This window comes from Callospermophilus lateralis, chromosome 3 (assembly GCF_048772815.1).
Source record: "Callospermophilus lateralis isolate mCalLat2 chromosome 3, mCalLat2.hap1, whole genome shotgun sequence".
Lineage (NCBI taxonomy): Eukaryota > Metazoa > Chordata > Mammalia > Rodentia > Sciuridae > Callospermophilus > Callospermophilus lateralis.
This window is the reverse complement of record NC_135307.1, coordinates 14,903,245-14,916,099: the sequence shown is the minus strand read 5'-3', so window position 1 is coordinate 14,916,099 and position 12,855 is coordinate 14,903,245. Positions and strand designations below refer to the sequence as shown.

At 39.8% G+C, this 12,855-nt stretch overlaps 1 protein-coding gene across 2 annotated transcripts in view; it reads right to left on the bottom strand.

The window, feature by feature from the left end:
- Rps6ka5 (ribosomal protein S6 kinase A5) overlaps nt 1-12,855 on the bottom strand; it is a 188,271-nt gene that overhangs the window by 58,239 nt on the left and 117,177 nt on the right. For both annotated transcript variants that reach the window (XM_076848025.2, XM_076848026.2), the window contains exons 4-5: nt 8,519-8,634; nt 4,920-5,027 (exon numbers count right to left, since the gene is read on the bottom strand). In XM_076848025.2, the coding sequence (XP_076704140.1) occupies nt 4,920-5,027; nt 8,519-8,634 (224 nt within the window). The remainder of the gene's footprint in view (nt 1-4,919; nt 5,028-8,518; nt 8,635-12,855) is intronic.

Here is a 12,855-nt window from a genome sequence, read left to right as displayed (position 1 = left end):
GGGCTTGTAAAGCCGGGCGGCTGCAGCCTCGTGGCTAAGAACCAAGCGGGCGGGGTGGCTGCTTGCCAAGCAAGAGCGGAATGGCGGGAGCTGTCTGCCGGCAGGGCGGGGACCCTTCTCGCCGAGCAGGGTCGCCGGGGGCGCTTGTAAAGCCGGGTGGCTGCCGCCGCGTGTCTAAGACCCAGGCAGGTGGGGTGGCTGTTTGCAGGGCAAGAGCGGGACCGGCAGGGTAGCTGGGATGGCGGAAACTGTCTGTTGGCCGGGCAGGGACCCTTCTCGCCGAGCAGGGTCGCCGGGGGCGCTTGTAAAGCCGGGCGGCTGCAGCCTCGTGGCTAAGAACCAAGCGGGCGGGGTGGCTGTTTGCAGAACAAGAGCGGAATGGCGGGAGCTGTCTGCCGGCTGGGCGGGGACCCTTCTCGCCGAGCAGGGTCGCCGGGGGCGCTTGTAAAGCCGGGCGGCTGCAGCCTCGTGGCTAAGAACCAAGCGGGCGGGGTGGCTGTTTGCAGAACAAGAGCGGAATGGCGAGAGCTGTCTGCCGGCAGGGCGGGGACCCTTCTCGCCGAGCAGGGTCGCCGGGGGCGCTTGTAAAGCCGGGTGGCTGCCGCCGCGTGTCTAAGACCCAGGCATGCGGGGTGGGTGTTTGCAGGGCAAGAGCGGGACCGGCAGGGTAGCCGGGATGGCGGAAACTGTCTGTTGGCCGGGCAGGGACCCTTCTCGCCGAGCAGGGTCGCCGGGGGCGCTTGTAAAGCCGGGCGGCTGCAGCCTCGTGGCTAAGAACCAAGCGGGCGGGGTGGCTGCTTGCCGAACAAGAGCAGAATGGCGGGAGCTGTCTGCCGGCAGGGCGGGGACCCTTCTCGCCGAGCAGGGTCTCCGGGGGCGCTTGTAAAGCCGGGCGGCTGCAGCCTCGTGGCTAAGAACCAAGCGGGCGGGGTGGCTGCTTGCAGAACAAGAGCGGAATGGCGGGAGCTGTCTGCCGGCAGGGCGGGGGCCCTTCTCGCCGAGCAGGGCCGCCGGGGGTGCTTGTAAAGCCGGGTGGCTGCAGCGGCGTGGCTAAGAACCAGCCGGGTGGGGTGGCTGTTCGCCTAGCGAAAGCAGGGCCGCCAGGGTAGCCGGGATGGCGGGCGCTGTCTGCTGGCTGGGCGGGGACCCTTCTGCCGCGCTGCTCTGGGCCGCCTGCCGCTTGCAGAAGCGGCGGGTGGCCGCGGGATTGGACTCTGAGCCCGCGCTGCCAGTCAAGTTTCACTTGTCTGGGGCAAACTGTCACGTCTATTAAACTTACTAATTCTCGGCAGGTCTCCTTTCAACGGAATTTTGCTAGAAGATCCTCAGTAGGTAGAATGTAGCTGTTTTAATTGGTGTTTCTGATCCCGTTAATGTGGAGATATTGAAAGTGCAGCTTCCTCGCCGGCCGCCATGTTCTCTCCCTTAATCAACTCTTAAAATGTATAGCAATATTTCAAAAAGCAATCAGAAATATATATACAGATTAATTATCCTTCATCTAAAATGCTCAGGACCAGAAGTATTTCAGGTTTCAGATTTCATTTTTGCACATATTTATGCACATACATATGTATTTATGATACCTTGAGAAATTCATTTGTTTCATGTATATTATATATGTTTCATATATAATTACCTTCAGGCTATATGTATAGCTGTATGTATATTACATACGATGTTTTAATAGTTTTGTGCATGAAACAAAGTTCATGTGCACCAAAGCTCAGAAAGCCAAGGTGTCTCTCTTGCGGCCATCCATGCATGTAGACCATTGGTGACTGTCTGGCACCATCACTGCTCCTAGGAATTTTCATGTGACCAACAAACAATCATGTTCTTATACTTGTTCACACGTAAGTACTAAATAGTAAAAAATACAACATGGCTTTAATACTGTGGAAAACCACGAGTTCAGGGTTACTAAGCAGCAATGGCACTGTCGCCGGAACCTGTGTCGTCCACTAAGCAGTGGCGGCTTCAGTGTCCACCTGTGATGCTGGGTTTTGGTTAAAAGATTACTGTGGACTTTATTTTATTTATTGGTGAGAAGAAACATCAGAAGCAGGAAGCAGGTTGTTTGGGGAAGAGGAAGCATTTAAAAATGTTCCTGCAGGGTCTTCTGCCTCACTGGCAACCATCTGTCTTAGAGGTCTCGCTGGTGTTCGTGTTCTGCTGGGAATCCGTGCTGCTCGTCCCCCAGTAAGACCTCTGTGCTCTCTCACCATGCTGTCCAAAGGCACTTTTGCTGCATTGTTAACGTTGTCTCCATTGTCACTATTACCATAATCATCTTTTTTTGGGGGGTACTTGTGATTGAACTCAGGGGTACTCAACCACTGAGCCACATCCCCAGCCCTGTTTTGTATTTTATTTGGAGACAAGGTCTCACTGAGTTGCTTAGTGCCTCATCATTGCTGAGGCTGGCTTTGAACTTGTGATCCTCCTGCCTCAGCCTCCTGAGCCGTGGGACCATGATCATCTTGATTCAGATCTATTTAAACTATTTTACATCTGTCAATGAACAACTAAAACTTCGTTACTGATGTTAAAAACTTATTTGATATTTCTTTCAGCTTACTGTCAGACTCTAAAGATACTTTTTTTTTCAAGTGTAAGGAATTCAGAGAGCTTGTTTTTCTCACTTAACAGATGGAATCCTCAAAGTCGCCACCTTGTTCATTATCATCACTGAACCCAGTCACAGGTCAGGAGCTGTGCCAGGCATGCCCACCTATGTCTGCCATCACCATGTTCCAAGTGTTGGCAACAGCACACACAGCGCCTTCATGCTCAGCTCCTGCTGAAAACTTCCACACTCACCAGCTGCTGTTCCCTGCTGCCAGCATGCTGTTTACGAAAATGTTTTATATTTATTCTTTAGTCACTTAAGGAAGCTCTGGTCACATGGCTAAATTAATCAAGCCACATTTAAGGAAAGTACTTGGCATAAACATAATTTGTGAGCAGTTCAGCAGAAGGTGAGCACACGAGATCTTGTAGTCTTCACCTGGTCCAGCTTCCCTGCAATGAGCACGAACAGCTGGCACAAAACAGGAAACCAACACAAAGAGGTCCCTCATGCCCAGGCCTTTCTGTTAGCATAATAACAGACCAGCAAGACACTCCCTCTTTAAAACCTTGGTCCACCACACCACGTTGACACTATGTGTACCTGCTTCAGTAGAAGGTCCTGGCACAGTTATTATCTCCTCGGTCCTTAATTTCTTTGGGGCTGTCTCATCAGCTGTGCCAGTGACTCTCTGGGCAGTGACACCCAAACAGTGATGTTTCCTCAGGATTTCAAACTTGTTCTGGCATCAGATTTTCCTCTGCGATGACCTTGGCAAGCTTGTCTGTGAATTTCTCTGCTGCTTTGTGATAAGAAGATGCTTCATCACCACAAATCTTTAAAAATTTAATGCCGTATCTCAAATTTCTGCAACTAACCTGTTGAAGTTCATGATAACCTCAGTTCTCAGTCCATGGGGATAGATCTTTGTTTCATGACCATTAAAGGGCACATGATCACTGTGACGCTAAAGGACCCACTCAATACACAATCAAGACCTTCATATTTGCCTTTGTGCAGTGATATGTTTTTTACCAACTTCTTTTTGTCACTTTCACACAGAACTTCACTCATTTGTCCCTCCATCCCTTCAGGTGGTATGCAGTGGCCACTGCAACACCATGTTCTTTGGTAAGACATTTTGCTCTTGCATTGCTCTGCAGTTTCTCTAACAGCTTGACTTTCTCTGCTAGAGATAAATAAATGCTTCCTCTTTTTCTTATCATTGTTACCCATACAAGTGTCCACAGACCTTTTTGACATTTTCAACAATATCTTTATATCACAGAGCACAGAATACAAAAAATAAAAATTAAAAAAAAACACAGTTGGATAATGCATGTAGGTATGGATGCCACGTGGGCATTGCGGGGCACCTGCCCTCAGCACATGGGGCCCGCACATGTGCCATGTTATCCTCTGTGGATGGTGGATATGTGTGAAAAGATATATCACACCTGAAGGAGGCTGAGATGGTCTTGTGTTCCTTGGGGACACTGAATAAACTGCACTGTGTGTCTGTGTTTTGACTGTGACCTATCACACCAGGTCAGGAATTTCTTCCCTTCTGGCATCAGTGGGTGCTCAGACAGTTTTGGATTTTGGATTTTCAGATTAGGGATACTCAACCTGAACCTAATATAGGAGACAAGAATGGTGTATTGTATAAAACAAAGTCCTACATTACAAATATTTTATTATGATTTTGCATTCTATACAAATAATTTCCTGCATAGAAACACAATCAGCATTCAAATTCACTTAGTTATCCTGAGTGATCAGTAGTGTAAAAATAAAATTTTTATTATGACTGCTATCAAATAATATTTAATATTAATGAATAGGTATATATTAGCTACTACATATTGGTTCATTTTGAACAAAAACCCATCAAGATTATCAAAGAATGAATTCTAGTACAACCTTGTCATTCTTATCAATTGAATTCAAAGGGACATCACAGCATGTCCCGCTTGGTAATCATAATGTAAATAGTATGTGCTTTGTTTTGTGATTATTTGTTGACCACCCTCTAAGCCATAATTCTTCAAAAGGCCAAATGGCTAATATTTTAGTTATTTACAGATTTTATGGGGAAAGGTATACATTGTTTTTCTTAAACTGAAGAATTCTGATGCATCCAACAAAGGTTTACAGCAAATCTAACAGGATGGTTTGACAGTAATTTTATACTAAAAATCTTTATAGTCACTCATTCCTTTGAACAAAGCTGCATGGAGTCCATAATCCATAGGGTACTGTCATATTAAATGTTTATTCTATAGCTAATTTTCATCCTTGTTTACATTCTGCTATTACTAACTTCAAATTAAAATATAATACTCACTTCATCAGCCACAAACTCCTTACTCAGACCAAAATCTGTCAGCACCACATGGCCATTAGAATCAAGTAGAATATTTTCAAGCTTAATGTCACGGTATATAATCCCCAACTGTAAAAACAAACAAATATGCATTTTAAAATAATTTCCAAAAAATTAATTAGAACAGTCTTTCTTATCTACATTAAAAAAAAAAAAGGCATTTCCCTCCTCAGATCCTGTGGCTCCTAAAGACCATCAGGTCAAATGTAAATGTCTCCTTGTCAGGGCCATCTGCTCAGTTCCCCAAGACTCTGCAACCCCATCTCCACTCTCTTTGTAGAGAGGACCTCCTCCTATTGGGCCAGCTTCTTAGGACTTTGCTGTAGACTCTTGCTTCTTCCTGTCCCTGCAGATGATCTTCAGGGGCCTTCTTAGTCAATCCTTGTCCATTATTTCCTAATGGCTTCAGAAAGCTTTCCCACTAGCCTGGTCCCTCACTGGTCATTTCCTTCTTTTTCATCATATACCACCTATGTTTATATTGTACTTACCTATAAGGGAATAATATTTTCTAGGCATTTCCTGTTTGTCTTGATAAACTTATACTCTAATTCAACTTTTCACTTTTTTTGTTTATTTCTCCGGTATCCAGAACAATGCTATGTGTCAAATAGATAATTTAATAAAGACTTGTTGAACAACAAACTCTTAAACATGAAGGTTAAAGATAATAGGTTAATTTTAGTTTATCTTTAGTTCTAAATGTGGAAAACAAATCAATTAAATAACATTTACAGAGTCATGCATTGCTTAATGACAGGGAGTTTCATTAGGAGGTCCTGGGATTGTGCAGACATTGTAGGGTACTTACATGAGGCTACACAGTAGAGCCTACTCTACACCTAGACTAAGGAACAGCCTGCTGCTCCTGGGCCACGGTGCACAAAACAACACGAAATCAAAATGAGCTTAAGAGAAAATGATTATATGGTAAACACAAGATGTATGAAGCTGATGCCAGTATAACATAGCATACTGTCTTACAGAAAAACCTTTTTTTAAACAAGCAGGACTACATTCTCAACAGTCATTTATTATCATTACCAAGTATTATTGTCCTATACTTAATTGTATGTCATACTTTTATGCAACTGGCATGCTGCCATTTGTTTCCACCAGCACCACTGTAGACACTCGAGTAACAAGGTGCATTATGACAGCGATGACGTCACCAAGTAATAGGGACTTTCAGCTCCACTAGGATCTTATGGAACCACTTTGCATGTATTGTCTGTTATTGAAATGTTGTTATGTGGCGCATTCTCTATTCTGTTTTGCATGTAAGTTTTATAGTAAAACAATTCAAGTATTACATAGAAATATCTACCTAAGTTACGAAGAGGTGTTTGATCTACATGAATGTTGTATTTCATGTTTTTAGTTAGTCAGCCTGGATGAAATATTTTTAAACTTAGAAATCTTGCTTTCCTCAACACTAAGTATCTGAAAAAGCAGACTCTTCCTTAATAGCTCTCAAAAGTGAAATCAAAATTACACAAAGAAGAACACTAGGCAATTTTCCTCCAGTATCTTCAGTGTTTTATGTGAAATATAGGAAGGAAAACATCTGGTGTCTATACTGAGCAGATATTTAACTTAAGCATTATTCACGTCTAACAACAATAGTATGGTTTTTTTAAACAACTTCTTTGGAAGAGAGTTTTAGTAACAAATAATTTACTATCTTTTTTACTTCATCACTTTCAAGTAAACTCCCATTTTTGTCTCTTTCTACAAAATCCAGTGTTAGTATCTATAGAGGCTGGGGTTGAGGCTCAGTGGTAGAGCGCTTGCTTAGAACACGTGAGGCACTGGGTTCAAACCTCAGCATCACATAAAAATGAAATAAAGATATTATGTCCACCTACAACTAAAAAATAAATATTAAAAAAATTAATTAATACTGTTGGCTTTGTGTTATATGAGTTTTCTTAAAGTATTAAGATAAAGATAAAATGAGCTGAGTTCTGATTTGCTTCATATTACTTCATCCCATGTCAACTATATTTAGATTCAATATTCATTATGTTTCTATTTCCATGTTTCTTGCTACTGTTAAATAGTAAAATGAATGTTTGTGGATTTTCCTTTAATAAACAGAATGAACAGAATTAAAGTTCTGCATAAATTAAAAACTGAATTTCCTATCTTATTCACTGGGGCTTGGTGCTATGTTTATGCTGGTATGTATAATAAATCTGCCATCACTTTTACATTATTAAATATGACATTTAAAAAATAAATCTCAAAGATCTTTGAAGCCTATTCCTGGGTTTGATTTGTTTCTTATGCAAAAATGTGTTAACTACTTTAAATCACACAAAAAATAATAAGCATAAAGCTTGTCACCATACTGAAGATCCTACCAAAGGAAGTGTCAATGTCTGTCCACAATCTCAGTGGACCCCCCCTTCCCTGCTCTGCAGGCCACCCCCTGCACGTTCCCCCAAGTGTTCCCCACTCTTCTCATGATTCCTGCCTGGACTGCCTTCTTCCACCTGTCCTGTCTCGGTTCTCTTCTGGCCTGGGTGCTCCCTTCCTTGACCCTAGGCCTTCCAGAATCGCTTCTTTCAGCCTCTCCTCTATCCACGGCCTCTGTCTTGCTGCTTGGATCTGCCAACCCCTTTAAACTTCCTCCTCCTCCTAGCCTTTTCCCTTCCGTTCTCTCTTCCTTCCACACTCTATGATCAGTACTTCAGTCTCTGCTTATCCTATGCTAGGGCAGGGCTTGAATATGACAAGACAAAGAAGAGTGGCTTCATGATGTACCTGTACTGCCATAATTCAGTGGCTCGAGTCACACTGTGTCTTGGGGTCTCCACAGCCTCAGGGAAAATTACTTCCTAGACCTGAGGAAAAACACACAAGCCCCGGCTACATAATGACTATTTGCTTCTACAATAATGCTTCCTTATTATAAAAAAAAAAAATTAAGTCAAAACTTCATGGATCAAGATGAATGGCATCTGTAGTAACATACAAAAAGTTCAAGTTGATTTGTATAAGTTCAAACATGGTCATGGACACAAATTCCATTTAAAGGATTTAGTAACAGTTCATGCTACATGTAGGCAATGGAGGAGGAGAGCAGGGCCGGGCAGGAGAGTGGGTGCCAGGGACAAAACAAATGGAAAAGAAAGCAGCGTGAGGGGGGCGAGAGCTATTCTCCAACCCCCACAGGAAATACACCTGACAGGGACAGCAGAGACGTGATGGAGGAAGTCACAACTGAGGGAGTACAGATTATGACTTGTGGCTTCATTTCATAGGTCATTTTAAGAATTAATAGCATTTTTCTAATGATACTTGTAATAAATAAAACATTAAGGTTTTATTCATGGGGAAAGTAATCATTCAGGTTCTTCCTTCCTGATCTGCCTCCCAGCAACTATGATAGCAAAGGAGATTTTTTTTAAAAAGGGAACTATGAGAAAAGCGGTAACATTCTGGAAGTATGCTCTCAACAACCTCCATAACAGTGACATGTGAAAACACTAGCTGAATCAGAACCTCAATCAATAGGTTGTTCAAGGGGAAGCTCCGGAGATGAAGCATCTTACCTTATGCAGATGTTCGAGGGCAAGTACAATCTCTCCAACATAGATCTGCACCTCATGCTCTGTGAAACGCTCTCTTTGAGAAAGATGAGTAAAAAGTTCTCCACCATTTATATAATCTAAAAATGAAATATATTTTTTCTTTCTTTCACTTGTATTCATAAATGAAAGGAAGTATTTCCTTTTAATTACTCCGGATTAACCATAAGGCATTGATTTTAATAGACTGGTTTTTGTAAAATTCTTAAGTGTATAGTATACTGTTTTATTTAGAATATATTACTAAATTCATATAGTAATACAGTTTCATAAAATAATGATAAATCAACTTGAAAAAAGCATTGCCATTAAAACTATTACATAAAATCATACATATTTCAATACGTTTCCCAAATACAGCATATCAGAAACCTAATCCATCACTGTACAATGGATATATAACTTACTGTGAAGTGCCAAACACCAGCCCTACGGCAACCAAAGCAAAAAACAAAACACAAAATCCTAGCTTGTCAGCTGTGATGGTTGCCAGCCAGCTGTGCACAGATTCCTACTTTCCAGAATTGCCAATGCACACTTTCAAAATGCGTATTAGGCAGCAGGTAGCTTTCCTATTGCTCCTTCCAGCCCCATAGTCAAAGTAATGTGGCTGAATCAAAGCACCCAGAACCAGAAGATTCCATTTCCCTTTCAGTTTTCCCTACTCATCCCAAGGGGAATAATAAAAGACAAATGGTTACATTAAGAAATTAATAAGGGGACTAATTAAAAAAAATGTTGGTAATTGGTTATAATAAGACATTTGTTGAAAACTGATAAATAAATGTTTATTATTTTAGGTAATAACTATGGGTTAATGTTAGAAATCATTCAAAATCATACAGGATAATAAACCTTCTGCAAAAAAATTTAAACTATAGTTTCATCAGAGACTAACTATTGCTACATTAACATACATTTGTGTGTGAGAAACAACATTTAGAAAAGTCACTAATTAGCTTAAGCATTTCTCCTGAAAAATCTGAAAAGCTTGTATCCTAGTATATTCACTATCAAGTTTACAACAATTTGATAAAAGACAAAGCAAATTCTTCATAAACTCATATTTCTGAAAATCTTATCCATTCCAGAAAGAAGATGCAATAGAATTACAGAATGCTAACTGCTAATTGTTTTGCAATACTTTTTCAAAGCCCATGTCAGCATTTTCTATCTAAGGTGTCTGTATTTTGCCAAGGGGTTTTAATTATATCTGAACACAAAGCTAATTAATAAAAAGGTGTAAAAGAACATAACATTCCTGTAAACTAACAATGAATTTTGCTTCCTTTTAAGTACTTATTTACTTAAACCTGATACTGGTATCGATGCATAAATGGTTTTCCTCCTCAGTCATGGCACCCATCTACCCACTACCAAACTCTGAATGTTCAATCATTTTATCTTTTAGGACCATTCCAGCAGAGTTGATCACTTCCTCATAAGTTATCATCATACTTATTAAAGACTTTCACCATGTAATTATCTTGCTGGAACACAGAAAGTGCTTTCTATTCCATTTACTGGGGAAACTGAGAAAAAGTAACCATAAATGGAAACAGACCGATGGATAACAACATCAAGTACCGGACTTCTTACCTTTGGAAGATTAACCTTGGAGCCCAAAATAAAATCCTGAGGTAAGTAATGCTGTTTTCTAGGTATGTGCTATTTACTTTTACAAGCTATTAGCAAACTCTACTCAGGGGTCCAGGCTGTAACAGTGGTGAAGTAGATGCCAAGGCTGCCAAAGAGGTGTAACAGCGGAAGCTATGTTACCTGGAGGGTCATCAGGGGTAAGTGCTATAATTAATGGCAGAAATGTGAGAAGCTAGTGGGAACCTCTTTAAGGTAAGCACTTGGTACTGTCTTCATAATTCTGTGGTATATCTCATTATGGTTTTAATTTGCCACTTTCCTGAATAAAAAGATTACTTAGCATTTTTATATGCCTTATTGAACATTTCCATATCTTCTGTTGTGAAGTGCCTGTTTTGTTTGTTTGTTGGGGTGTGTGTATATGTGTGTGTGTGTGTGTGTGTATTTGTGTATGCATGTTTGCATGCATGCTTCTGTGCCTATTTTGGTTTTCTTTTCTCTTTGAGATATAGTTCACATGCGGTGAAATTCACTCACTTTAAGTGTAAAACTCCATGGTGTTTAATTTATTGAGTTGTGCTACCGTCGCCATAATCAATGGTAGAACATTTTTATCACCCACTACACCCCAGAAACTTCAATTCATCTATGTCTTCTTTACTTGTTTGTGATTTTGGTTTTATGTCTAAGAAATCATTGTCAAAACCAATGTCACAAAAAATTGCTGCAATGTTTTCTTCTAAGAATTTTATAGTTTTAGCTCTTTAGTCTTTGATCATTTGGAGTTAACTTGTTTATGTTGGGAGGTCTGGGTCTAATTTTCCATTTGCAAGAAGCTTTCCAGTTGTTCCAGCATCATTAATTGAAAAGACTGCTCTTTCCCCATTGTCACTCTTGATGAAAAATCAATTAACTGTCAAAGTGAGGATTTCTGGACCATTCTTTCTACCCCACTGTTCTATATGGATCTATAAATCTGTTCTTACACCAGCACCACTTTCTCCATTACTACAGCTTTTCAGTGAATTTTGAAATAGGAAATAAGTTTTCCAACTTTATTCTCCTTTTTCAAAACTGTTTTTTCAAAACATCTACAAACATATAAACTGAATTTCTGAAGAAGGTTGCATTAAATCTATGAATTGATATAGGAAGTATTGCCATCCTAACAATAGTGTCTTTCAATGCATAAAGATGAGATGTCTTTCCATTTATTCAGATATTCTTTCAACCTTCCAACAATGTGTTTTGCTTTATAATTTTGTTATATTTATTCACAACCATTTTGTCCTTTTTGATTGTAAAGTAAATGGAAGTGTTTTCTTAATTTCCTTTTCAGATTGTTCAATGTAAGTATACAGAAATTCAATTTTTGTATGCTGATCTTATGTATTCAGCAATGTAAGTTTTCTTCCTTCCCTTTTGTGACTTCTTCTAGCCTACAATGTTAAATGAAGTGGTAAAAGTGAATATTCTATCTCTGTTCCTGATTTTAGGAGGGAAGCATTTGGTTTCTCATCATGTTAGCTGTGGATTTTTCATGGATGCCTTTACCAGATTGAGGAAGTTCACTTCTATTCTTACTTTGCTGAGTGTTTTTTATCATGAAGGAATGTTGAATTTTGTCAAGTGTTTTTTCTATGCCTACTGAGAGAATTATATGGTTTTGTTCTTTATTCTACTGATAGGTATATTAAACTGATTGATTTTTGTTTATTAAACCAACCTTCCATTCCTGGGATAAATTTCACTTGGCCATGATATATCATCTTTATTATACAAGTTGCAAGACTCAGTTTGACATAATTTTGTTGAGGATTTTTCCATTTATATTCTTAAGAGATTTTGGTGTGAAGTTTTCTTTTATTTTATCTGGTTTGGGTATTGAGGTAATACTCTCTTCATAGGACAATCTGGGAAGTGTTCTCTCCTTTTCTATTTTTTTGGAAGAGTTTGTGAAGAACTGGTATTGTTCTTTAAATATTGGGTAACATTCACCAGTGAAGCTGTTTGGGCCCTGGCTTTTTTCTTTATATATATATATATATATATATATATATATATATATATATATATATATATATATATATATTTGTAATTGGACACAATACCTTTATTTTATTTTTATGTGGTACTGAGAATCAAACCCAGCACCCCGCAAGTGCAAGTACAGGTGAGCGCTGTACCGCTAAGCCACAACTCCAGCCCCCCTGGCTTTTCTTTATATGTAGTTTTTATTATAAGAAGTAGTAGTAGTAGTGGATTAGTAGTAGAATAATAGCAATAGTAATGATAATAACAGCAGTTCAACATCTTGTCATAGGCCTACTCAGAATTTATATTTCTTCTTGAGTTCAAGTAGTTCATACCCTTATAGGAATTTCCTTATATCACATAATTCATCTAATATGAAATGCCACTGGGCTGGGGCTGGGGCTGGGGCTCAGCTGTAACGCGCTTGCCTGGCATGTGTGAAGCACTGGGTTTGGTTTTCAGCACCACATATAAATAAATAAAATAAAGGTTTATTAACAATTAAACAAACAAAAAAAGAAAAAGAAAAGAAAAGAATAAGAAATGCCATGATAAAAACAACTTAACTGAATGTTGTTAGAGTTGTTCATGGTATTCTCTTACAATCCTTATTAATTCTATAAGGAATGTCCCTTCTTTCAAGATTTTACCAACTTGAATCTTTTTTT